Source organism: Pelodiscus sinensis, chromosome 14 (assembly GCF_049634645.1).
Source record: "Pelodiscus sinensis isolate JC-2024 chromosome 14, ASM4963464v1, whole genome shotgun sequence".
NCBI classification, from domain to species: domain Eukaryota; kingdom Metazoa; phylum Chordata; order Testudines; family Trionychidae; genus Pelodiscus; species Pelodiscus sinensis.
The window spans coordinates 20,977,656-21,005,355 of NC_134724.1; the positions used below are offsets into that span (position 1 = coordinate 20,977,656).

Sequence of the window (27,700 nt, forward strand, 5' to 3'; positions counted from 1 at the left end):
TTTGTAGATTACATATGCAATATTTTCAAGGGTCATTTTAGTGCTGACGTTAGATTTCCATGTAATAAGCTAAAATGTTATTTGTTCTCATCTGCTTATTACATGTTTAAGACTGATATTTCTGGAAAAGGTGGGCCTGAGCAACAAAACTAGGATGTGTTATTTCCCCTAAATTCAGCCGTGTTATGATTCAGCTTATGCTAGAGCTAAAGGCCAACAGCAAAGTTCTGACAAGTCCAAACTGCCCCAGTGTTTGGGAGGTTAGCCACTGAGGTTGCAGTTCAGGCACACCATGACTTAATCCAACCTAGACAATATTAGTTACTCAAATTCAAAGGTTATTCTGGGTATGAAATTGTTACATTCTGCTTCCCATATGCCAATTTCCATAGCTGTTGGCTACAATAGTGTTCTGAGTCAGTACATCCATACTGTACAAAGTACATTCCCATAACAGTCATATAAATTTTGAACAGCAACCGCAAGATCACATAGGGGACTGAGAAAACATTTCGTTTTTAGTTCTGAATATTCCACACTAGTTAAGGCTGGAATTTGTAGAGACTTGAGTGAGAATAAATGCACCAGAAACACCCCAAGCAGATGGGAGGAGCATCTCCCTGCACAATAAATCCCCCTCCCCAAGGCTCAGGAGCAATGGAGGCAAGAAGCAGGGTGGGACAGTGCAGAACTACATGGAGCAGAAGTAGTATTGGGGTGGTCTGACTTGGCCCCAGCCCATTCTTGCAGAGGAAGAGGAAGTCCTGTCTACCCCCACCTCAACTGGGACTATAAGCTGAGTCCAGCACCTGGTAGGAGCCACTGATTGGAGTGTCTCCAACCCCACCACAGTGATTTACCCATCTGATGTGGTTGATCTGGGTGCATAAAATGGACTACAGGAGTCGGGTTCCCACGTTACTAGTGGACATGTATCACTATTAATGTTGTCAACAGTACTAGTTTTCTAAGACAAAGAACAGAGCCATTACTCAAATTACCTGTAGAAACAATTTATTAACATTCTTAATGTTTAAATGGCAGGAGAGGGAACTGTCAGTATTCATACAACAAAAAAAGTTAAAGGATAATTAAATAATGCTAGTAAGACTCTTATTGCAAGGAAATAAACAATTGAATTTAAGTAAACAACCAATGCTATTTAAAACAAATTGAAAGGAGAAGTCCCTTTGAACTATTCATGAAATACATTTCATTAGATGACACTAAAAGCTTATAAAAACTTGATTTCCCTAAAGTCAAGCACAAGCATTTGAAGAAAAAAAAGTTAGTTTGCATCCCATCAAACTGCAGTGTGTGTGTGAAGCCTCACAGAATAATTAGGCCTTGAGCAATACAGACTTCTCACATCAAACTGCTGAATGAACACAGTTAAATAAGCTGCCAAACAGCTCTTTAATTTACACTAAACTTAAACTTCCAAACTATTTGATAATCAGGTAAAATTAGATAGAGACTTCTCCACAGGGAAAACAAGAATAATTTTAGAAGGGTTTATTAAGCCTTTAACATTTGAAAGTACAGCAAAATGCTAAATTACCATTATGATCCCTTTATTTCTTATGAAATGTTCAGATACTTTTCCATCACTACCACTCCATTTTGAAGTAGTTTGGATATGTCAAAACTAAAGTTTCATTATAGCAACTTAGCATTTTATACTAGAAATAGAAAGCAATTTTAAGGAGAAAAAACACTTTACCCTGTTTTTTCCCTGTACAGATTTTGCCATCTAATTTCAGATTACCTCAACATTTACCATAATGCTATTAAGCACTGAGGTATTTCCAATGCCTGAAATTGATTGTAATAACTAGAGTCTACTGAAGAGGTAGACGATCTCTCAGAGAATCAATGGTGGAATGTGACAGCATTCCACATTGATGCAGTCTGGGTACCTCTAGCTCAGATAGTACAAAGTGACCACTACCACAGTCTGAAAGTGGTTTTATAGCCATGGTTGTTTCAATGCAGTTACAACCAAAGTGGCTAAATCATCCACATCAGCTAGTATTCTCCTTGGCAGTCTTTATAAAAAGGTCAATAGAAGACTGAGTTGTGGATACTAAGCTACCCCCCATCATGTTTAGAGGCAAGGGGTGATTGAGTCTCTTAAGTGAGATGTTACAGGGAAGCCTGCATTACCATTGCTCAAGTTATATCTACTGAATTGCAGTTTAAGTCTCTAAACTCTGGCACTTACTGTAAGAACTTAGTTCACTTAGGCTGTGTCTAGACTGGCCAGTTTTTCCAGAAAATCAGCCGCTTTTCCGTAAAAGCTTGCCAGCTGTCTACTCTGGCCGCTTGAATTTCCGCAAAAGCACTGACTTCCTACTGTAAGAAATCAGTGCTTCTTGCGGAAATACTATTTTGCCTGAACAGGAGCAGAAGCCCCTTTTGCGCAAAGTGATTTTGCAGAAAAACTTTTCCATTAAAAGCATTTCCGGAAAATCATGCCAATCTAGACGCAGCATTATAGAAAAGAAAAAAGATTTGTCTTTAAATGACTATTTTAAATTAGCAAGGGGTGAACTTCAGTGGTTCACAATTGAAGGCTTCTGCAAGTCTCTTTGGTCAAAAAGTGTTAGGATAGTGCTATATCATCAAATGTCTAATCACTTGGTATATCCTCAATTTGCAGTTTCCAAAGAAAATCAAGTGTTAATAAAAATCAAACTCTCCTAAATGTGAACTAATTGTTTAACTCAATTTCCTTTTTAATTTGTTTAGAACATTTCAATAAACAAGACAGATATTAAGACTAAATGGCAAATTAAACATGTTTTGGCTTTAATTAAGCATTACATCAACGTACTTATATTGTACAGTATCAACTACAAACAACACTTCCTCTTAAAACTTCAGGATTGGGTGGATACACATCTAGAGGTTTCTTCTCACTCTGTAGGAGCCGAACCCTACATCCACTGAAGTCTATGGATTCAGGATTAAAGCCTGGGTTCTGGAGCAAGTGGTCATATCAGAGATTCAAAGTAGTCAAGAATCCCAGAGATTCTTTTTCTAATTAAAAAATTCTAGGGAAAAAGCGGATGGAAGTTTGGGTTTTGCTGTTCTCTTGGCTGTTAGCTACTCAAGGGCTGTATTTAGATTTCTAGGCAATTAGGTAAAGAAACTAAAGTATCAAGTTTAGTTTATATTGTCATTCTGATTGCACTGCTAACAGGGAAAAAAAGGGCCAATGAGGGACAGAAAGTAAAAACAAGTTGAGATGTACTATAACCATACCTTTATGACTTAGTATGGCATACAGTTTAGTGTACAGACCTAAATAAGTCAGACAGTTGCACTAATTATAATCTAACAATCTTTGCATTCAAAAGTTTGAGCGAAGTCCTGTGAAGGTCACTTCTAATTCCTAATAGTGCAAATCAACCAATTTTAACTATTAGCCAGAAAGTGACTTTGTCCAGTGGAGATGGGGACAAGAAATATTTGTATAAAAATATATTGTACATAACACGTTTAGAAAATTGCATAGACATTCTTTTATTTATAGTGATATAAGGCACAGTTTTACTAAATGTTGTTATAAAAACAAATCGATTTTAATCACGTTCATATAATATAATCAATAGTACCCTTTCCATAAAAATATGTGCAAATGTAAAAAAAGACAATTTTCATCTAGAACATGAAATACTTTAGTGTAAATGTTAAATCAGTCAATTTTCTAAAGTTTATTTGTATAAAATCTGAACACCACTATTTTAGATCAGAATCTCCGGTGTTATTGTCCTCCAGTCGACTGTTCATTGGCAGTAGTGGTGCTTTCTTCATTTGCTGTATAATCAAGATGTTCCATCATCTAGGCAGAAACAAAATTATTCTTTTTAAAATATTAACTTCTTACTGGCCCAAACTTTTTCAGCTAGTTATGAGAAATTTAGTTAAGTAAGGAATAGAGCAGAGTTAAGCAGTACAGAGTGAGAAATTTTCTACACAAGACTGAAAAGGAAATATCCAAGCCAAATAAAAACTTAATTAATACCATTTTGCATTATGACAATGCTTTTCATCCAATGATCTCAAAGTGCTCTACAAGATATTAATTAAAAGTTTTAGAACACCCGAGAGGCAGGGAAACATCCATTAAAATAAAAAAGAATAAAAAAGAATTTGCATAAGATGACCAGAGAGATGAAGCGACTTATTCAAGGTCACACAGTCACTGGATGAATTGGAAAGTAGGCATGTCAAGAGTTTTTAAAAAGTTAATCGTGATTAACTGCAGTTTTAAACAGAACACCATTTATTTTCAATATTTTTGAACGTTTTCTACATTTTCAAATATATAGATTTCAATTACAATACAGAATACAAAGTGTACAGCACTTTTAATACATGTGCAATGGAAAGGACAAAAATTGTACTTTTCAATTCATCTCATGCAAGTTCTGTAGTGCAATTTCTATCATGAAAGTTGAATTTACAAATAAAGAATTATATACAAACCCCCTGCATTCAAAAATAAAACAATGGAAAACCTAAGAGCTTGCAAGTCCACACAGTCCTACTTCTTCAGCCAATCACTCAAGCTGGATTACAATTTGAAGGAAATAATGCTGCCTCCCTCTTGTTTACAATGTCACTTTAAAGTGGGAACAGGTGTTCATATGGCACTGTTGTAGGTGGTGTAACAAGATATTTACACACCAAATGCACTGAAAATTAATGTCCCTTCATGTTTCAACCACATTCCAGAGAACATGCATTTATGCTGATGACAGTTCTCCTTGATAGTGATTCAAGTTATGTGGATTGATGCATGCTCATTTTCATCATCATGAGTCAGATGCCACCAGCAGATTGATTTTCTTTTTTGGTGGCTCAGGTACTATAGTTTTCACAAAGTGTTGCTCTTTTAAGACTTCTGAAAACATGTTCCATATGTTGTCCCTCATATACTGGAAGGCACTTCAGATTCTTAAACATTGGTTAAGTGCTTTAGTTATCTTTAGAAATCTCACATTGGTACCTTGTTTGTGTTGTCAAATTAGCTGTAAAAATGCTTAAAATGAGCATTTGATACGGTCTTGCATGATATTCTTATCAATAAACTAGGCAAATACAACTTAAATGGGGCTACTATAAGGTGGGTGCATAACTGGCTGGATAACCGCACTTAGAGTAGTTATTAATGGTTCACAATCCTGCTGGAAAAGTATAACAAGTGGGGTTCCGCAGGGTTCTGTTTTGGGACCAGCTCTTTTCAATATCTTCAACAACAATTTAGATATTGGCATAGAAAGTACACTTAAGTTTGCAGATACCACCAAGCTGGGAGAGCTTGCGACTGCTGTGGAGGATAGGGTCATAATTAAAAATGATCTGGACAAATTGGAGAAATGGTCTGAGGTACACAGAATGGGAAGTGACTGTCTAGGAAGGAATACTGCAGAAAGGGATCCAGGGGTCATAGTGGAGCACAAGCTAAATAGGAGCCAGCAGTGTGATGCTGTTGCAAAAAAAGCAAACATGATTCTGGGATGCATTAACAGGTGTGTTGTGAGCAAGACACGAGAAGTCATTCTTCCGCTCTACTCTGCACTGGCTGGGCCTCAGTTGGAGTAGTGTGTCCAGTTTTGGGCACCGCATTTCAAGAAAGATGTGGAGAAATTGGAGGGGGTCCAGAGAAGAGCAACAAGAATGATTAAAGGTCTAGAGAACATGACCTATGAGGGAAGGCTGAAAGAATTGGGTTTGTTTAGTTTAGAAAAGAAAAGACTGGGGGGGGGGGGGGGAGAATGGGAGAGGGGATGACATGATAGCAGTTTTCAGATATCTAAAAGGGTGTCATGAGGAGGAGGGAGAAAACTTGTTCATCTTGGCCTCTGAGGATAGAACAAGAAGCAATGGGCTTAAACTGAAGCAACGGAGGTTTAGGTTGGACATTAAAAAAAAGTTCCTAACTGTCAGGGTAGTCAGACACTGGAATAAATTGCCCAGGAGGTTGTGGAATCTCCATCTCTGGAGATATAAGAGTAGGTTAGATATAAGAGTAGGTTAGATAAATGTCTATCAGGTATGGTCTACACAGTATTTGGTCCTGCCATGAGGGCAGGGGACTGTACTCGATAACCTCGAGGTCCCTTCCAGTCCTAGACTGCCATAACATGAAATATATGGCCAAATACCAGTAAAATGGAGCAGGAGACATACAGTTCTCATTCAAGGAATTCAGTCACAAAATTTCATTACTGCATTTAAAAAAAAAGCATCAGCATGGAAGCATGTTCTCTGGAATGTTGGCTGAAGCATGAAGGTGCATATGAATGTATGTTTACCAGAACTGGCAATAAATACCTTGCAATGCTGGTTACAAAAGTGCCATATGAACACCTATTCTTATTTACAGTTTAACCAGAAAGTAAGAAGCAGGCAGCAGTATCTCTGGTCTACTTGTTTGTCTTAAGCTATGTCTAAACAGCAGCATTATTTCGAAATAACATAGTCCACAGTTATTTTGACACAATGTTGAAATACTGTCAAGCTGGAGGACTTACTCCAACTCCTGTAACCCTCATTTTATGAGTAAGGAAAGTCATAGGAAGGGCGCTCTATTTCAAAATAAATGCTGTGTGTATAAATCATCAAAACGATATAAGCTATTTCAAAATAATCTACGCAATTGACATAACTTAAAATAAGCTACGCAAATTGAGCTAAGCCTTGCTGTATAGATGCGCCCTTTGTGATCAGCAAGTCAAGAAGTAGGACTGGGTAGACTTGTAGGCTCTAAAGTTTTATATTGTTTTGAGTGCAGTTATGGAACCAAAAAAAAAAATCTATATTTGCAAGTTACACTTTCATGGTAAAATGACTGCACTTGTATAAGGTGAATTGAAATTTTTTTTTTAACATTTTTACACTGCAAATATTTATAAAAAGAATATAAAGCAAGCACTGTGCATTTTGTATTCTATGTTGAAATTAAAATATTGAAAATGTACAAAAACCATCTACAGATATTTAATAAATTTCAGCTGGTATTCTATTTAACAGTGCAATTAATCAGGATTAAAATAATGATTTTAAAAAATTAATCAGGTGCATTAACAGCAATTAATCAACAGGAAATAGAGGTCAAGTGTCTTAGTTAATATTTAAACTTTGCAAAATCCTTTCCGAAGCCAGAGTTAACTGCAAATAAATACAGTTTACAACTATGGTATGTAACCTATCATTTAAATCCATTTGTGTACCAGATGTGTGATGAACAGCTAACATGACATTAATTTTTAAACAAAGTTCCAGATGATACAAAATTACTCAAGATCGTTAAGTCCAAAACAGACTCATAAATTACAAAGATCTCTCAGAACTAGGTGACTGGACAACAAAATTGCATATATCAAAACTGAATTTCACCTGCTAAATAATGCACATTGGGAAACAAAATGATGGGATCTTCACTAGGGATGTTAAAATGTGTTTATTCTGGTAAAGATGTAATTGCTGAAAATTTCAGCAGTTACATGGGGGTGGCTCCCCTTGAGCACCAACTCCCAGCTTTGCCCCCTTTGTCCCCCCCTCTGGCAGCAGCACAGAGGAGTCGGGGCCTGCGTGTAACTGTGCACGTTAACCTGGCTCATTGGTTAGCTGTGTACATGTTTACACTTTCACATCCCTAATCTTCACTAGTTGTTACTAATCAAGAAAGACCTTGTAATCACTGTGGATAGTTCTCTGAAATATGCACTAGCGGTCACAAAAAGATAACACTATATTGGTAACACTTGGCCAGGCCTTGCCCATTTTTGAATTTTGTAAAGCTGAAGGATTGTACAATAAACAAATCTCTTACCTACAGAAAACAATTACATAAACATCATTATGGTTCATATTTTTCAAGCCTAAAGTAACTGATTTAGACAACCAATGTATTTAGGTTCTTAAAAAGAACTAGGCTACGTCTACACTGGCCCCTTTTCCGGAAGGGGCATGTAAATTTCACGAGTCGTCGTAGGGAAATCCGCGGGGGATTTAAATATCCCCCGCGGCATTTAAATAAAAATGTCCGCCGCTTTTTTCCGGCTTTTAAAAAAGCCGGAAAAGAGCGTCTAGACTGGCCCCGATCCTCCGGAAAAAGCACCCTTTTCCGGAGGCTCTTATTCCTACTTTGAAGGACATTTTTATTTAAATGCCGCGGGGGATATTTAAATCCCCCGCGGATTTCCCTACGACTACTCGTGAAATTTACATGCCCCTTCCGGAAAAGGGGCCAGTGTAGACGTAGCCCTAATGTATTTAAAAAAACCCACATATTTCTGTTGTGTGATGGAAAGTAATTTTCAGATTGGAACATTAAAAAGGAAAGTAATTTTTTTTGTTGCCACTTTCCATTAATAAGTAATAAGCAAGCCGTTACAAAACAGATAAAACAAAGGTATAATTCCTCTTTTAGCTGTGCCTGCAACAGGAATATACCTATACTTGGGATGAAATCCTGAGTCACTGAAATCACTGGAAAAATTTCTCAATGACTTCAACAGAGCCAGGACTTTATATCTGCAATCTAACCTGAAAAAAAAAAAGACGCATTAAAAGCTTTTTGTGATTCTGCAGTTGCAAAATCCTATGCTCTGACAAATTACCCAAAGACAAAAAAAAAAAAAAAAAAAAAAAACCACCTTAGATGTGTCTACGCAAATAAAGCACTGGAATCTATGTTCAGAATGGTAACAAAAAATTTACACATCTCTGATCAGAAGTTAAATCAAGCACTACCACATCACTTTGCTAGTGTTTTATATTCTCCTTTATCCCAGTTAGTCTGAGATCATACATGCAATACTGAGTTGAAAAAGAACTTAATGTTGAAAAAAATCCTGCTAAATAGGCCAATGCTAATTATGGGACCAATTCAAAACCCACTGAAGTCAGTTGAAGGCTTTCCAATGACATCAATAGGTTTGGGATTAGGCACATATTAACAATAGTGACAACTACTATACACCCCTCCTCTCTCCCCCGGATCTGCCATTATCCAAATACAGGATACAGAATGAATGGGAGTACAGTAATTCCTCATTTAACACGGTAGATACGTTTCAGAAAATGATCATGCTAAGTGAAAACGTGTTCTGCGGGGGTCAATTTTCCCACTGAAAATAATGGAAAAGGTGGGGGTTGCATTTCAAGTGCACATGCACTCGCAGCTCCAGCCTGTACTTGTTAGCAGCTAGGACAGGGACATCAAAGAACTGGGGGAGAAAGGGGACTGGGTTCTAGCAATGAGGGGAGGTGTTTGGCTCTGGGGAAGCGAAGGGAAGGACCGGGGAAGGGGCTTGCAGCTGGCAGCTGCATGGGACTTCCCCTGCTTCCTTGCAAAGCAGCAGAGGTTTGCCACTCGCCGCACTGTTTCCTGGCGACCCCCTCTGGCTGGATGCCTCACGTCTGGTGAGGAGGGGTCGCCTGGGAACAGCGCATCAAGCAGAGAACCTCTGCCACTTTGTAGGGAGACAGGAGAAGCCCCGTGCAGCTACCAGTGACTGGCCAGCTGGGGAAACCAAGCTGCCGGCTGTAAACAGGGGCTGGAGGAGAAGGAACGAAGCGTCCCCAGAGGGGGTCGCCGGGAAATGGCATGGCGAGCGGCGAACCTCTGCTGCTTTGCAGGGAGGCAGGGGAAGCCCAGCGCAGCTGCCAGTGACTGGCTGGCCAGCAGGGGAAATCGTGTTATTGCGGAGATGAGTCATGTTGTTCAAAAAATGTTCCCCCCCAAAAATCATGCTATTACAAAAATGTGTTGAGTGGGCACATGTTAAGCGAGAAATTACTGTACTGCAAATTACTTAGTGACAATTTCTTCAGTAGAAATGTTTTATAAACTTACTTTCAAGATCCTGTATTTATTCTTATTTACTATACATATGATGTGATATAAATATTTTGCTTCATGTTTTGGAATGGCTGTACTGCTCATGATCATGTATTTTGTATAAAGCAACTATTTTTAAAATGTTTTGGTTAGCTAAACAATGGTTTTTAAAGCTATTTTTCAAATCCCTCCTATCTGTAAATAAGGGTGTTAAAGTTACCCAATGAGCAGACACTGGAGAAAAAGAGAAAAATACATTTGCGAAACGTAAACTATCTACTATATCTTTTCAGTATATAAGTGAGACAGTTATAAAGGAGTCAATATCTCAGGATATTCTCAAGCCAGAGGCAGATGCTGAGTCCAACAACGAAAACTGACACTCCCATTTAAAGTGACAGTAGCTCTTCTTTCTACCACAACAGGCAAGAAGATACTGAACCGAAGATGTTAAGGTCCTGGAACACACCTCTTGCATCTAGCCTTGAGAAGTATCCTGGTTTGATAGGTAGAAAGTGGAAGTGCCAACTATAAGTATGATGCAACCTCTACAATAATTCTGTCTGATGTGGCATGTACAGAATCCTTAATATATGGAGTGGTATAAAGGTTTTTCTGGCACTTGTTTTAGATGACCAGCTAACTCTCCCGTGAGTAAATCGGTCATCCCAAGCTCATGCCAATTTAAAAAAAAATAAAATGTACATATAAGATCCAGGTTATGAAGACATGTGTACCATAAAGCTAAATTCTGATGTTACAAAAAAAACCCAAAAAAACTATTGCTAGTTAATCGGTAGCTTGCAATTGTGACATTGTGTGATTGAAGTTACAAAACTAACACTATGCATACACTCCGCAGAATGTTATTCATATGTATAAGACAAATGTGTAGGGAGCTCTTCCTCATCCAAGCCAATGACTTAGATTTACAAGTTGGGAAAAATCTGCAAACAATTACCTAAGTCTCTTGTACATTATATAGTTTTAATAGCACATTTTTTCCAGTTGGAAAAATTTTAATCTTTTTTTAAAGGCAACTTTAAAAAAAAAAAAACACACAAAACAATTTTATAGGCTCCACTAACACAAGCAGCGTAACACAGGTTATGGAAAAAGAAATTGAACTAAGTAAATAACTGGTGATAAATATCATGCAAAAAAATACATTTTCTGTTTAGCTACACTTACAGGACATATGCAATCCAAAAGCCCAAGTCATTTTTAAAAAGCTATGCAACTTTAGGCAGAACTGCTATCTACTTTTCCAAGTAAATCTTGTGTTTTAGTAAGTCAAAGGCTTTTTCTGTGTACAATGATTTATTACAAATCCCTGCAGAGTACACCTGAAAAGGCCAGAATCTGAAAATAGGTTTGCTTCATTGTGCCCACTGAGATATATATGTTATGTTCATTTCTAAGACTTGGACCACAAAACTGTATCGATATAACATCAAGAAGGAGTTCTACAGCAGAAGTTGAAATTCATGCTGATAACACGGTCCAAAAAATATAAACACTCTTGTAGGGATGGTGGAGGAATTAGGAACGAGAGCAAAGAAAGTGAGTTTAAGGATACAAATCCAGACTGCCCATCCCACTTCAATTTGCATTTTAAAATTCCCACTTAGTTTATAAACACACACAGTTTAAAAATACAAGCAAATTTGTAGCCTTCAGCTGACTGACTTCTGAGAAATTTGACCTATTAATATTGTTTAGGGAAGTTCTGTATTTAATGTCATGTCTTTTCTCACAGGGAACAAAGAAAGAGGTTGAATGAGAAAAAAAAATGTCAGAAAACATTATTTGCCCAAAAATGCGAGTTTCCCCCTTCAAAGTTATTTCAGACTATAAGCAAATAAGATTTTTACAAAGCATAATACAGAGTGGAGACAGGATAGTACTCCAATACAAGACAATTACATCTGTATTCTAAAAATCCCCATGAAATTTGATTGGAAAAAGGTATCTTGCTCATACAATATTTCAAAAGATGAAATAAAATGGCTCAGTGTTACTAAGGGCAGGGTACAGTGTTGAGCCATGGTATTCACAGGGGGTTCTAAGGCAGTGTCAAGAAAGGCAGCACAATATATGGCCATATGTGGAAGCGGTTACCTAGAAGAAGTGACTATGAGAGGACACTCGCGGATAGCAATATATAAGAATTTTCTGAGGCACTGAGCCAGATAGAAATATTGGTCGGGCACCACACAGATAAGGATAGCAAGCAGCGTAATCAGCACCAATCCAGTGACACGCATGGCATTCCAGGATATCTAATGTATTCAGTAGTACACACAGCCTCCCCATCATTCTTATAAAACAGGTTTCCAATTGCTGTCAGTCTGCATATGCCCTGAATTTGGACTAAGTTCCAACAAAGCTTTCAGGAAAAAATGTGATGCCTAGACATCAGAATAACTCTTGTAATTGGTCTTCAAATTACAACATTTTACATATTAGAATTTAAAACACTCACCTTTTTTTTTTTTAAAAAAAAAAAAGGGAACATCTTGAATTTTGACAAAGGATGGGGCTTGGCAGGGGAATGACAACTGAAAGGCATCTTCCAGTTAGTTCCATGACTTTTTTTTATTGCTGTGACAATGTAGCAGAAAGCAGTTGCTGCTGCCATTGCCCTCCCTGAGAAAAAAGGAGCTAAGTTCCTGAAAAAAACATGTACAATTTGTTTTGGATAAAGAAAGTCTTTCCTTTGATGCTGTTATTAGTTTCTCTTATTAAAATTCCACATTCATGCTGAAATGTTTACGAGACTCTTGTATTTTAGAAATTCTCATCTCCTTTTTAAATTTTTTTTTAATTAAATTACATCCAAAAGTGGAAGGAAAGCAGATTAAAAAGAAAAAAGTAAAAGCAAGCAAAAAGAAAAGAATGGATGAGCAGATTAGTACTAAAAGAAATCTATATCACACCTTGTAGCAAAGGCTTCCTGGAAGAGTCCAAAACCTGAATGAAATTCACTCCATTATTACAGTAATATATAACAGCAATGTTTCAAGACAAATTAACAAAAAAAAAAAGATTGTGGCAATAGCATCTAGAAAACCAGAACTAGTGTGTCAAATTACTAAGTATGGCTCAATATTAATTAATGGCAAAATACCAGGCATCTACTAAGGTCCCACTTGCCCTGTTGAAACAGCAGAAAGGAACATTAAACTAGCTCTGAAAGGGCAATTGAGGATTTTCTCAGTATGGAAGAATCTTCAAACACAAAGCTTGTGCTGCAGGTACATCTGGGTCCCCCTCGCCCCAGTAAGGGCTGCTTTGGCTAATGTATTCCAGTGCTATTTCAAACCCCAGAGGCTTAAAGATAAAGTTTAGCTTTTAAAAAAAAAAAAAAAAAAAAAAGGATCGTAAATTCACCTTTCCTCCATCTTCAGCTGCACTGAGTATTAGCAACTGAATATTTGGACCCAGTATTTTTTTTAAACAAAGGGTATCTAAAGAAACCATTGCTAAGTTCAAAATACAACATATGCACACACTGCAGAAAGATTTCACTATACAAATCAAAATCTGAGATCCACAGGATTCTCCAAATCTGAAGATGCATTGAATAAAAGCAATGAAAAATATACACTGGGTGAAATAAAAGGGACAGTAACCCTAAAACTGGACAGAAGAAATGTCTCAGTAAGATCACACAGAATGTTTACATGTCAGCGAAATCTCCAATGTGTAAGTCAACATCTTTTTGACCTGATAATAGGCCCAATTTCAGAGACATTTTAATCCTTAAAATAAAACTATTGTTGAAAAGCACATGAAATGACTACTATGGCAACACAAATCTGCCAAATATGAATTTTGTTAGAGGAAGAGAGAGAACGCTTTTTGGTAGCTAAAGTTTTTAGTCCAAACACGCTAACAACTTAATCAGGGAAGATTATATCATTAACTACAATTCTCTCAGAGAATTGCTCCCAGAGGCAACCTGCACAATTGGGTATTTTGCTCCCAGAGGCAACCTGCACAATTGGGCTTTGAACAAGTTACTCCACAAGGAGCAGGAAGAGCAAGAACATACTTATGTATATATTCAGGCTGACCATACAATTTCTCCATAGCTTATTTCAGCCTATACACAGGAATACTGAGCAAAATCCCTTCATACATTCATGAGGCATTTCTACCCAATGGATTTATGTGAGCAGATGTAGAATTATTCCTCTCTACATTGAGGACAGGTAATGTCGAGCTGGTATGGAGGGTAACCTCTCTACTTCTGCACGAGCGTCACCCTATATAAGCAAAAGAAAATTCTTCTTGCTTTGTTTAACACAGCTATCTGAAAGTTTAGTTAATAAGAGCTACTTCTCTCACCATAAACCAATTTTTCTTGAAAATAGTAGTCCATATTCTGGCCCGAGTTATGAGTGGAAGGAGACACAAAGATGGCTTTAAGGCACATTTAAGGTCTTCCAATATTTTTGTATTCTCCTACTGCTGACCAGTTCCCAGCACAAATCAGAGTAACCTCAAGGCTCCTTTTTTGTATACTACCTAACAATAGCTCCCAAGAGATTGCAGGGACATAGATGTTCTGACTGTGATCCCTTTCCAATGCCTGGTGCTTTGTGCCAGCAATCAGATTGGCGATAGCATATGAACAATTAGAATTCTCATCACCCAAGAAAATCGATTTAGATAAGGGAAATCCTCAAAAGGCTGTTTTACAACTGCTTTGTGCAGACACAGTTGGACAGAAGTTTTTAATAATATTTCTACATCCACCCCACATCACAAATGGTCGCTTTGTTGCAGAGTGGCATTTGTGATCCTGACAGCATAAGACAAATGCAGAAAACTTTTCCTAAACTGATGATCAAACTAGCTCTGATGTGTCCAATTTTTTTTTCCAACTGTATTCTAACAAACTCGCAGACTGGAAACTAGTCTCCAATTTAATGTTTGGGTGCCATTTTTAATGTTCCAAATGACAACACTTTGCATGAAGATGATTAGTCAAAGATTCTGAAGAGAATACAATTCCTACTGCATTAATTTGAAAAATGTTATCTGTTTTGATTTTTAAGATTGACCGAGCCAAATATCTGTATTCTCCTTTAAATCTTGTTCTATTGAGTTGATTTACAGACTAATATACTTAGCTTCTACAAAGGGTATTTTTAAAAGAAATGCAATAAACTCCACATATACAGATATAAAGTGACTGGCTTTCTAATTCAGCACCACATACTCATTTAAGGAAGAATACACTTAACATTATAAACCTGTTTTGACTGTATGCATTTATTCTACTTACCTGATAGTTACTACCTTGCCAAAACTTTTTCATCTCCTTGCGTTTCCAGGCAACAAGTGAGCTGGTAATGAGTGTACATGGTACTAAATAGAGAAGGGCTGGTTGTCCCATCTTCATCAGTGCCAGAACAACAAAAGTCAACACCATGCCAACAGCATAAGCTATTAAAAAAAATTCAGAACAGCTACTGAACAGTGTACAGCACTACACAATGTTACAGATATCCCTTGCATATAGAGCTAATACTACTTGATTATTTAAGTGTGCAAAAAGAAATTTCAGTGTACTTTAAATATTCATTGATTTGTCTAATGATGCAACTCAAGCATGTTCAAGTAAAACCAGAGATTAAAATTTTGGCAGTATTCACTTTTGAAAAATTGAAAAAGGTATCTAGTAGATTCACAAACAGCTTGTAGGAAAATTCATTTTGCCCAAATACTGTATTAAAATTATTTACCTATGGTACAGGAAACATAATACACAGAAGATGACCTAGTCTGAACATCGAATCTTCGACAATAGGCAACCAAGAGACCTAAAGAGAATATGGAAAAAGCATTTACTGGAAGAAGTTTAAGCTGCATTCACACTTAATAGTATCAGGTTTAACACAAATAAAAGGAAGTATTTCTTCATGCAATGTACAGTCAACCTGTGGAACTCCTTGCCAGAGGATATTGTGAAGACCAGGACATTAACAGGGTTCAGAAAAGAACTAGATATATTCATGGAGAATGGGTTCATCAATGCTTATTAGTCAGAATGGGTAGGAATGGAGTCCCTAGCCTCTGTTTGTCAGAGGCTGGATGGGTGACAGGGGAGGGATCACTGAGGATTCCCTGTTCTGTTCATTCCATTTGGGGCATCTGGCATTGGAAGCAGTGCTTTTTTGTGATGGTACGCCCTGGAACAGTGTATCGGCACCTATTTTCCCTGCATAACTTACATGAATTGCAATCCCCTTGGGTGTACCGGCACCTCTTTTCCTAGGGTGGCTGGGCTCCCAATGGAAGCCCCTTTGGGGGGACACTGCTCTTAAAGGGGCCGCAGTGGCATTTCATCCCCTGGCACTTCCCCCCTCCCCCCCCCCCCCCCCCCCGGGAGTATCGGCACCATTTTTCTTACAAAAAAAGAACAAAAAAAGAACTAGTTGGAAGTCAGGATTCTGGACTAGATGGTCTGACCCAGTATGGCCATTATGTTCTCTTCTCATTGTAGCAATAATATGGGAGAAAACAGTTAACTACAAAATTTTAAGTTAAATACTGTGGGCAGCTAGAAGACAATGTCTTATTCAAGAAATCTCAGGCCTGGTCTATACTTAAAAAACTTAGGTCACCATAGTTAGTGTGCTCAATCAGCATAGCTGATTTCCGTAGCTATGCTGACCTAACCCCAGAATAGAGACTGCTTGTTCAACAGAAGAATGCTTCTGTTGACTTAGCTACTGTCACTCAGAAAACTCCCTTCCATCACTAGTCTACATCTACTGTACAGAGTCACACTGGCAAGGCTGCAATGCCCTAACTATGCTGCTTTAGCACCCACAGTATAGACATGGCTCTAGTGTAAGAATGTCTCTAAAGTCAATATCCCCTATTTAAGTAAGCTAATATGTTTTGCATTTAAGATTATACAACGGATCTGCACTATGCAGTGGTAACAAATATCTACCACTTTGTGGGAAGGCATTGCATACATGCAAACACTTTAAATTTGCCTCAGTACAGCCCTATGCAGTAGAGAAAAAAATTTCTCATCTGTAAAGCGAGAGGGTTAAAGGATAAAGATAAGTGATTTGCCCAAGGGCTCAAAGAAAGTCTATGGCAGAGCCAGGTGAAAAACTCAAGTGTTCACCCAACAACTGTTCTAATTTTTTGTAACTCTCGCTGAGATCTACTGATAGAGAGCTAACTGTTGTTGATTACAATACACAGGGCTCGACAAATAATGCAATCTACTCGCCTGTGGCGAGTAGATTGCAACCAGGAAGAGCCGGGTTTGGACGATCTGCGCATACACAGATCGCCGGACAGCGCAGCTGGCGAGCAGGACTCGCTGTGGTTCGGTGAGCCCTGACAATACACATATATTTTCCTCCTATAAACAATGTAGAAAAATTGTTTATGTCGCATACAAAATCTCTTTTTGAAAGAGCAATGTGTGTATACATCATAGTTAAAAATCTACTGTATTTGAGAGAGTTTGTGCGTGTTTCTATATATATGTCTATCTGTTCAAGAACTCCTCCTAAACTAGGAGCTAAGACCACCAAATTCAGTATGCAGCTTCCCTATCATAACTTAAAGCAAGGTCAAGGTTTGGCTGTGCCAGGACAACGGGATTTGCATGAAATAGGATTGTTGCCCATCAAATGAAAAGGGGGAGGGTGTAATATAGCAGGGACAGTTATACCCCAGAATAACCACAGGGAGGCAAGCCAGCACCTCAGCCATGGGGAACATCCAGTGGCCTGGCTGCATGGCCCTCCCGCTGCCCCAGGTTGGTTCCGGGGAGAAGCCACAGGCTGCCCCCCACTCCTTCCACTGAGCTCTCTTACACCTCCCAACCTTCTGCCCTGACTCCTGCATCCTTCCCAATCTCTACCCCCCCAAGCAACCCTGGGTAAGTCTTAGTAAAGCAATGATAATCCTTTGCCATGCTGCACCTCCTGTAAAACCAGCTTGATTCTGATTCTTGTTATTTTAATAGTACTATATTCTACAAATACAAGTGTCATGAATATATATCTGTAATAAGAAAGCAGATTGCTATACAAATCTTAAAATACTAAATTGCACTTAGACTAGAGAATATAATAAAAATACAGATGTTTTAAATTTTACAATGCATTTACATACATCAAAAGCCAGAAATTTGTATTAAAATAGGGAGTAGGCCTGAAATATAGAAGACCCACTTGAAAAAAAAAAATCAGGTTTTTACAAGAAAGGATTACAGATAATTTTCGTTTATAGTTACCCAAAATAGTTCTTTACCTGGTACAATGATATCTCCGAAACCCAGTAGTGAAAATGGCATTCCACACAATGTCAATGCAGAGTATTCAAGTCTAGGTACTCTAATAACCACTGGTAACTGTAAAACAATATTTTTAAATCCCACATAAATTCAATCTAAAATATTATAATTGTTAAAAAAAAATACTAAAATGTTATTAGAACTATTCATTCATCTAGTTTATGAAAAAAATCCTGAATTAAGGAAGATCCTGAATTAAGGAAACAGGAACTAATAAGCTGAGTGTTTAAAGCTTAATTTTAAAATTTAGAATAGAAAAAAGGATTTACAATTTTATAGATCATGTACATGAAAAAAAAAATAAGTGTGATTTAACTGCACACAATGGGACTAATTAGATATGAATTGTTATCCTGACTATAAGCTATTGACCCACAAGGATATCCAGGCCCTGAAGAGGAAAATTTTGACAGTCAAGTTTTCCAAAAGAATAGCCTTTTCAGAAGATGCGTTTTAAAGTCCAGTGAACATATCTGAAATACAATCCTTACTTTCTCATGGGGAGCTGAGCGTTCAGCAGGGCCTTCCACCAAGATTCCATCATTCTAGGATCAAACCCAAGTCAACAGGTATTTAATACTTTAACAAAAGTAGTAAAAGCTGGCTATATTTTGTGAGAAAATTATACCTAAAAGCTACTTGAATTACTGACTTTCTGTATCTAATTCATATTATATTCATATGACAGAAAAATTATTATTCATACCTTTTCACTGTTTCCAAAAGGACCAGCTGCAACTTCAACCATTATACTTTCCCCATTCTGAAATTTAAGGTTATTTTTGCATTAGTGATTTAACACTTAAGTATATGATGTAACACTTTAATATACACAGAATTGTTGCTTGCACCTCAGCATCATAATACTCATAATGCACTACTATATGCAGAATTATTTTGTCCAGGACATCATTCAGCAAACCCATACAAAACAGAATACATTGATCCAAATCAGAAGCTGTTCAAATGCCAGCGAAGTGCCCAGATTAATTAATTTAAAAATAAAAGCATAAATCTTTACTTAACACACAACCACACTAACCGGCTACTAGAGTTTGTTTTTTAATGAAAGCGGCTAAAGTTTTTTAATTAGCTGAAGAATGTGTCAGCAATCTACTCCTCTGCCATTGTATGTGTTCTTTCTACACTGAAAGATGGACACTTGCAAGCAATTTATGTTAAACCATGTTAAAGAATCAGCATTCCACAAAGCACCAGAACCTCAACTGACACATAGTAGTATAAAAGCAAAGGACAGGGTACAGTAAAAAAAAAAAAAGTCAGAATGTAAACAGGAATGTAGCAATAAAACTAAGAATTTGGAAAAAATGATTACTCACCTTGTGCAGTAACTGGAATGATCTGAGATGGTTGTCCCCATGGGTGCTCCACCTTAGGTGCTTCAGTGCCACTGAGCCCAGGACGGAGATCTTTTACAGCAGTACCCCTGACCAGCCGCATGCGCAACCCTCCCTCCCCTCCCCCCCGCCTCAGTTTCTTCTCTGCCCTGGAGACATTGAATCTTGAAGCAGAGGGGAGGAGGGAGAGTGGTGGAGCACCCACAGTGACAACAATCTTGAAAAACTCCAGTTACCGCACAAGGTGAGTAACCTCTCCTCCCTCAAGAACTGTCCCCGTGGGTGCTCCACCTTAGGTGACTACGATGCAGTGTTCATATGAGGTGGGAGCTTAGATTGCTGAGATTGTTAGCCAAGAGTATTGTGTTGTCAAACTTTGTGTTGGCGTCTGTGAAAGTCTGCAGTGCGTAATGTCATGTGAAGGTGTGTATTGAAGTCCATGTTGCGGCTCTACAAATGTTTTCCGTGGAGACTGCTCATAGACACGATGTCGTGGATGCCAGTGTCCATGTCGAGTGTCTGTACAGTTGTCGGTAATTCTTTTTGGGCTATGGTATGTGCTAGTTTGATACAGCTAGATATCCGCTCTGACAGTCTTTCATTCAATATAGGTAGTCCCTGTGACCTCTGTGTGGAAGAGATTAACAGCCATGAAAATTTCCTAAAGGGCTTAGTGCGTTGTAAGTAAAACGCTAATGCCCTGCAGATGTCCCAAGTATGGAGAACTGCTTCTTCATTGTCCTTGTGCGGTTTAGGAAAGAAGGCAGGAAGTATAAAAGTTTGTTGCTGTGGAATTCAGTAAGTACTTTGGGAAGGAATTTGGGGTGGGTTCCAAGCACGTGGAATATAGTGTAAGGTGGGTCCGCCATCCAAGCTGCTATTTCACCTACTCATGTTGCCAATGCAATTGCAACAAGGAATGCCACTTTCATAAAAAGATGCAGAAGCGAGCAGGTGGCAAGCATCTCAAAAGGTTTTCCCATGAGCACTTTCAGTACCAGATTTAAGTCCCATGCTGGGGTTGAGTCCTTATGCGGGGAGATAGGTTGCGTAGACCCTGCATAAACCATTTGATTGATTGATGGGTGGTACTGAGGGAGAAACCCGTGCTATGTAATTCTAACAGGTATTGTAAAAAAGTAAGATACATCAGGGCTGCGCACCAGGACTGGAACCTCTTCCGTTTCTAGACATGTCTCTCTCGCGCTGCAGGTCGCCTGTAGTTGGTGAGGCCAAGCTGCACCAGTTCGGTGAATGCCCTTTCTGATGGAGTCAGCCAGGAAGCATCCATGCCTGCAGGATGTAATTGTGGATGTGCATACGGGGGATTTAACCATTTTGTTGAGTCAGCAACATACATACTGGCGGGAAGCAATATGGCAGTAGTACACTCATCTGTAACAGGTATGGATACCATGTTTGTCTGGGCCAGTTGGGTGTTATAAGTATCACTTTGACCCTGTCCCATCTGATCTTGAGGATCACTTTTTGTATCAGTGGGAAGGGAGGGAACGCGTATGCTAAGTGTGCGTTCCATTCTATACTGAAAGCATCCCTCAGACTCTGGACCTATGCCTGCTCTAGAGCAGTAGCGTGGGCATCAGGAGTTCTTGCTGGTCAGGAAGAGGTCTACTATTGGGAAGCCCCATTTCTTGAAGAGGCAATTGAGGATTGTTTTGTTCATCTCCCATTTGTGGTTCTAGGGAAACTGTCTTAGCTTGTCTGCCAGTATATTGTCTTTGCCTGGCAGGTATGTTGCAGTCAGCTGTATGTTCCGTGGAATCCACCATTCCCAGAGACTCAATGGTTCCTGGCACAATTGGCAAGTGTGCGCTCCTCCCTGTCTGTTGATGTAGTACATCATTGAGATGTTGTCGGTGATTATCTGTACTCTTTTGCCTCAAATGGTAGGGAGAAAGTGGAGGCACATTCCTTGCTGCCCTTAGTTCCAGCACATTTATGTGTTGTCTAGTCTCGTTCAGTGTCCATTGTCCTTGTGCGTGTTCATGGCGCAGGTGCACTCCCCAACTTAGGAAGGAGGCATCTGTGGTTACTGTCACGGGCTGCTGAAGAGGTACTTCTGCACACACGTTGTCATGTACTTTCATGTGAGAGGTTATCATCTGGTTGGGCATGAACAAGGTTCTTGTTCAATGGGTAGAGGTGATGTCGCTATACTGTGTGTAGCCACAGTTGTAGTGGTCTCATTTGTAATCTGGCAGATTGGACCACAACGGTGGCAGCTGACATGTGTCCCAGTATTTGCATGCAAGATCATGCGCTTATGCCTGGGCATGACTGCTGTCTGTATGAGGTGTTTGAGAGAGCGCCATTTGCTGTGAGGTAGGAATGCCCTGGCTTTTGTGCAGTATAGATATGCCCCTATGAACTCCATAGTCTGCAAAGGGGAGAATTGCACTTTGCTGTATTGAGCATTAGGCCCAGTTTGCAAGAGCAGGTTCTGGATGTGGAGAAGGCTTGCTGTGTTTCTTGTTGAGTGGGCTCTTATGAGGCAGTCATTGAGGTAAGGGAATATTGCAACGTTGTTCTTCCGTAAGTGGGTGGTCATGACTGCCAGGACTTTTGAGAAGACCCTTGGAGCTGTGGAGAGGTCGAAAGGTAGTACCTGGTGTTGAAAATGACAGTTTTATTAGGAAGCGCAGAAATCTTCCAATATGGAAATAATCTTGAAGGTCAAGGGTAGACATTCATGCTCCTTTCTCCAGGGTAGGTAGAATTGTAGCCAAGGTAACCATCTTGAAGCATTGGAATTGGACATATTAGTTTGCGGAGATATAGTATCGGTCTCCATCCCCCTGACTTTTTGGTTCTTAAGAAAATAATGGGAGTAAAAACCCCTTCCCCTGTGCTGTTTGGAAACCTCCTCTATTGCTCCTATGGCCGTGAGGCATTCCACCTCTTGTAAGAGTAAGGCCTTGTGAGTAGGATCTCTGAACAGGGACCGGGGGGGGGGGGGGGGGGGGGCGGCGAGATGGGATGGGATGGGATGGGATGGGATGGGATGGGATGGGATGGGAGGAGGAGGAGGAGGAGGAGGAATGTGAAGGGAATGCAGTAACTGTTTCTTATGATTTCTAACACCCACTTGTCAGTGGTGGTGTCCTGCCAGGATGGATAAAAGTAGGCTAATCTGTTGCCAAATGATGGAGATGGCTTTGTTTGCTGCTCTGGAGATTCGGGTGATGTCAGACCCTTGACCTGGCCTTCAAATTTGCTGTCTAGCTGCCATGGATTGTTGATTGGATGACTGTTGGATGGTTGCTTGTGCCTGTTTTGTCTTTGTCTGCATCTGTCGAAGTGTCTTTGCTTCTGGTTGGAAGCTGTAGGTCTGTATTGTTGTTGGAAAACCTATTTTGCTTTCTTCTCATCACAGGTACTTGGATTCCTAGTGTCCTGAGAGTAGCCCTGGAGTCCTTCAACATGTGGAGAGATGTATTTGTGCCCTCCACAAACAGTTTTGTGCCTTCAAATGGCAGGTCCTCTACTATGTTCTGGACCTCTCTCAGAAAACCCAACTGTTGCAGCCATGATGCCCTTCTCATGACTACAGTGGAGGGAAGAGATCTAAATGCAGTGTCTACAGAGTCAAGCGCAGCTTGCAGCGCTGTGCACACTAGAAGTGTACCCTCTTTGAAGTTTGCTTTGACTTGTTCTGATTTGATGTCCGGAATGTCCTCAGTAAAGGTGACATTTGATCATAGATGTGATGCGTGTATTTTGCTAAGAGGGCTGTGTAATTAGCTATTCTCATCTGTAGGCTTGTGGAAGAATAAGCCTTCTTCCCCCCCCCCCCCCCCAAAATCACATCCAGTCTCAGTCATCGAGGGCTAAGAGTAAGTTTTTTGCCTGCTCCTCTGACTGTCTCCACCACCAGAAAATTTGGTGTTGTGTGGGAGAAAAGGGATTCTGCCCCTTTGGAGGCTATGTGATATTTTTTGTCCACTCATATACTGGGGGGATTGTGGCTGGGGTGTTGCATACCACCTTTGCCGAATCCATTAATGCCTCATTCATCGTTTGACTACAGAGATGCTTGTAAAAAATTCTTGAGCTTGTGCTCAAGAATTGGAGGGCATCAGAACATGACGTGCAATGTCTCTACCACTCTCCTGAATGACCCTAGCATCACCACCCCATTTGGTTGTTGGGGCAATTAATGTGTCCTCAAGAGACTTGTCAGTGGCTTGCTCTGGAGAGGAGGAGGGAAAACTACCTTCCTCTGATCATCTGAGTCAGAGATGCAACGCGAATAACTTATGGGCTGAGTCTGTGCCTGGGTTGTCACTGGTTGAGGCTGCGGCTGCGTGCACTGTCGCTGCCTGTAAAAAACCCAGAAATCCCATTATGGCCAGTTAGGTACAGCTGGTAGTGGGAGCCACTGTGGGAGGTGCCCATGTAAGATATCTGGTTGAGGTTTGCAGTGCGAGTGGGCTGGTGTTCTAATATATGATCCCTGTTCCTCCTCACTAAGGGTACCTGTGGGTGAGCTGCGTGGGTTAACTGTAAGTGTGCCCAGCAGACTACGTGGAGTCCCGTCAAGGCCAAAGAGAAGCATGCCCAGGACAGAGTGCACTGCCAGCTCTACTGCCTTAGTGAACTGTGGTAGCAGGGGAGGGAGAGCAAACCCGGGCAACTGTGAGGCTTGAGGCATTTGCATATCTGCCTGCCTGCTCTGCTCAGCATTAACTATTCTCTGGCAAGGAGTGTGTGGGGCCGGCTGTGGAAGATTGGCAGCTCAGTGTGGGGAGCGGGGGAAGCCAGCCATGTGGGCAGCTGTTTGACACACCCCTGTGAGCCCTGAGTGGGCATTCGGTACCAGCGTGGAGGCTTTATCTTCTTCCCGCGTTGGTACCGTGGTTGAAGCACTGGAAGCGCGTTTTGCCTCCCGGCTTCTCTCTCTGCCGGCAGCTTCTGTTTTTTGCTTGTCTGCAGCCTTTTTTGCAGCTGGCTGGGACAGCTCAGCAGCTGCTTCCTGAGTGGCGAGTCAGCGCCCTTTCATTGAGGCTACTCATCCCTTTGATCTCTGACCCCATAGCCAGTGATACATGACAGGTTGGGGTGGAGTGTGCCATTCCACAAAAAGAGCTCTCATTTTTCCCCATAGAATACTAGGGCTGGAAGGGACCTTGAGAGGTCATCAAGTCCAGTCTCCTGCCCTCATGGCAGGACCAAATACTGTCTACACCATCCCTGATAGACATTTATCTAACCTACTCTTAAATATCTCCAGAGATGGAGATTCCACAACTTCCCTGGGCAATTTATTCCAGTGTTTGACCACCCTCAGAGTTAGGAATTTTTTCCAAATGTCTAACCTAAACCTCCCTTGCTGCAGTTTAAGCCTATTGATTCTTGTTCTATCCTCAGAGGCCAAGATGAACAAGTTTTCTCCCTCCTCCTTATGACACCCTTTTAGATACCTGAAAACTACTATCATGTCCCCCCTCCCTCCCAATCTTCTCTTTTCTAAACTAAAGAAACCCAATTCTTTCAGCCTTCCTTCATAGGTCATGTTCTCTAGACCTTTAATCATTCTTGTTGCTCTTCTCTGGACCCTCTCCCATGGAAAACTCCCATGGTGAGGAGTTTTGTCCGGAGCGCTCTCGCTCTCTTGGAGCGGCTTGTCAGTTGCTGACAGTGAGGGCTGCTTTTCGTGAAATAAAGCTGCTCTAAACAGTGGAGGCACTTGTTGTCGGTCAGACACAGGGAAGGCTGCTTGACAAATGGAGCAGCACTTTAGGTCAGGCGAGTCAGGCATATCCTACTGAGACGGGAGGATCATTGAGGGAAGCGGCTCCCTGCCGCTTCCCTTTCAGTCTTCAGTCGTCTGTTTTTTTTTCCTTCTCTCTGCCAAACTATCTAAACAAACTACTTAATACTGACTAAGCTTAAGTGGCTAACTGCTACTGTAACTATTTGCAGAGTGCAGCAGCCGGTGGTGGTAGAGAAGGAACTGGGGGAGTGAGGGGGGGGTCACACATGCGCAGTAGCCTGTACAGAACACACACTGGCTCCCTGTGCACGCCGTCCTGGGCTCAGCGGCGCTGAAGCACCTAAGGTGGAGCACTCACGGGGACAATCCTCAAAGAAGAATGGTAGGCCACTGTATGACTGACAGCCTTTATCAGAATGTCAACTCAAGCAAATAAAAACAGAGTAGGCTTTTAGGGCTGTAGCAAAAAGAGATACGAGGCGATTCCATTTTTGAAGGATTACTGATCATCATAAGGCTAATTTTTTCCTCATTATATCAGAGTGCCTCATCTCCTAATTTCTACTACATCCAAATAGATTATATCTACTGCTCCTCTTCCCCACTTCTAGGCTGCATTTTAGCTTGGATCAATCTTTTTTTCCTAGATTGTTTCCATTCTTTTGTTTTGACGTTTAATAAGATAACATTCCTGTGCAACCCTAATTAAGATGTTGGTAGATTTAGAAACTGCAGAGAAATTACTTAAAAGAAACTCTTGGGAGCAAAAGATTGATAGTCTAGAATCATAGCCATGGCTAGACAATATGTAAATGCATAAAATTAAATGCACAAAATATCAAATGCATCAGCAAGCATCCATACCACAAATCTTTATCAAAACTGTGGACCTACCTTCGTGATAAATGGAGTTATGAAGACAAAAAACACATCATACAAAAGAAGAAGTCCTAGAAGTATGACACATGACTGGCAAAGAGAAGAAAAATACAAGTTTACAAAAACCACATAATAGTAATTAATACATCAATACTTACTAAATGTCCATAAGTTAAATGTTACAAGAGAATATTAAAGTTAAGAAACATTTTCTATTGGTAGTATTAGTTTTTTGTAAACAGTGTTTTCTGCTCCTTTTGCTATTCTCTTATAGCCTTATAGCTCAAGCTATAGAGGCGCCTATATTAAGCTTTAGAAGTCCCAGGTTCAGATCCGCCTGGTGGCCATTACAAAAAAATTAGAAAATTACTGCCTTATTTCTAGTGCAAGTCAAATGTTCTTCTGCTCCTTTTGCTAATTTTAATATTTTTGAAGAAAGGAAACATTTTTTCATTCTTCAGTTTACCTTTGGTTACTAGTATTTCTATGTGCATATCATTATCCTTTATTTAAGTCAACTGTTTACTGTACCTTAAAGTTGGGCATTTTCAGTGTTTTAATAAAGTTGAGGCAGAAAGCAACTCCCAAGATATCTTGTAAAATCCAAGCCCACCTACAAATATAAAAATGAATCATTTTTTACGTTTTATTTTTCCTAAATTTTCTATGGGTTTGTTTGGTCTTGTTGAAAGAAAAACAAAAATTTCTTATCTTACAGACAGATACAACAAAGAAATGTAGATTTTATTCCTACTTATTGATGTTCATTAACGGGGCATTGTCTTGATTTAGAGTCATACTTATGTATTACTTGTTGTCATACCAGATAAGACAGAAGACTAGATTTTTTGTTATTCTTTCCATTATTGTAATTTTGAATATACAGGCAGTCCCCGACTTACGCGGATCCGACTTATGTCGGATCCGCACTTACGAACGGAGCTTTCTCGCCCCGGAAGTCGGGGCGAGAAAGCCCCGTTCGTAAGCTGCTCCGGTGCCCCTGGTCTGCTGGAGACCGTCTCCAGCAGACCAGGGGCACCGGGCGGGTTCCCGCGCTTCTGAGGCTTTGCCAGAGCAAAGCCTCGGAAGCGCGGGAACCGCTGCTGCTGCCACTTGGGTGCCGGTGCCTGTGGTCTGCTGGGGACCGTCCCCAGCAGACCACAGGCACCGGGACCCAAGCGGCAGCAGCGGGCAGGTTCCCGCGCTTCTGAGGCTTTGCCAGAGCAAAGCCTCAGAAGCGCGGGAACCCCCGCTGCTGCCGCATGAGACCCGGTGCCTGTGGTCTGCTGGGGACGGTCCCCAGCAGACCACAGGCACCCTGACTGAAGCCGCAGCCGCGGGGGGTCCCGCGCCTCTGAGGCTTTGCCAGAGCAAAGCCTCAGAGGCGCGGGGAACTGCCGCTGCTGCCGCTTCAGTCAAAGCGGCAGCAGCGGCGGTTCCCCGCGCCTCTGAGGCTTTGCTCTGGCAAAGCCTCAGAGGCGCGGGACCCCCCCGCGGCTGCGGCTTCAGTCAGGGTGCCTGTGGTCTGC

At 40.4% G+C, this 27,700-nt stretch overlaps 1 protein-coding gene and 1 long non-coding RNA gene across 4 annotated transcripts in view; one reads left to right on the top strand and one right to left on the bottom strand.

Annotated features, from left to right (window-relative positions):
- Positions 1 to 997: 997 nt before the first annotated feature.
- SPPL2A (signal peptide peptidase like 2A) overlaps positions 998 to 27,700 on the bottom strand; it is a 57,012-nt gene continuing 30,309 nt past the window's right edge. Inside the window, exons 9-17 of one of the 3 annotated variants that reach the window (XM_075897157.1) lie at positions 26,703 to 26,784; positions 26,187 to 26,261; positions 18,907 to 18,963; positions 18,692 to 18,745; positions 18,158 to 18,257; positions 15,616 to 15,693; positions 15,156 to 15,316; positions 12,799 to 12,832; positions 998 to 3,847 (exon numbers count right to left, since the gene is read on the bottom strand). In XM_075897157.1, the coding sequence (XP_075753272.1) occupies positions 3,831 to 3,847; positions 12,799 to 12,832; positions 15,156 to 15,316; positions 15,616 to 15,693; positions 18,158 to 18,257; positions 18,692 to 18,745; positions 18,907 to 18,963; positions 26,187 to 26,261; positions 26,703 to 26,784 (658 nt within the window). In that variant the 3' untranslated portion in view covers positions 998 to 3,830. The remainder of the gene's footprint in view (positions 3,848 to 12,798; positions 12,833 to 15,155; positions 15,317 to 15,615; positions 15,694 to 18,157; positions 18,258 to 18,691; positions 18,746 to 18,906; positions 18,964 to 26,186; positions 26,262 to 26,702; positions 26,785 to 27,700) is intronic. The other 2 variants (XM_075897156.1, XM_075897158.1) reach the window with 2 other exon arrangements.
- On the top strand, positions 16,294 to 23,362 carry LOC142818312 (uncharacterized). Its single transcript, XR_012895750.1, has 3 exons — positions 16,294 to 17,226; positions 20,170 to 20,962; positions 22,953 to 23,362. It is a non-coding gene; the product is annotated as an uncharacterized LOC142818312 (long non-coding RNA).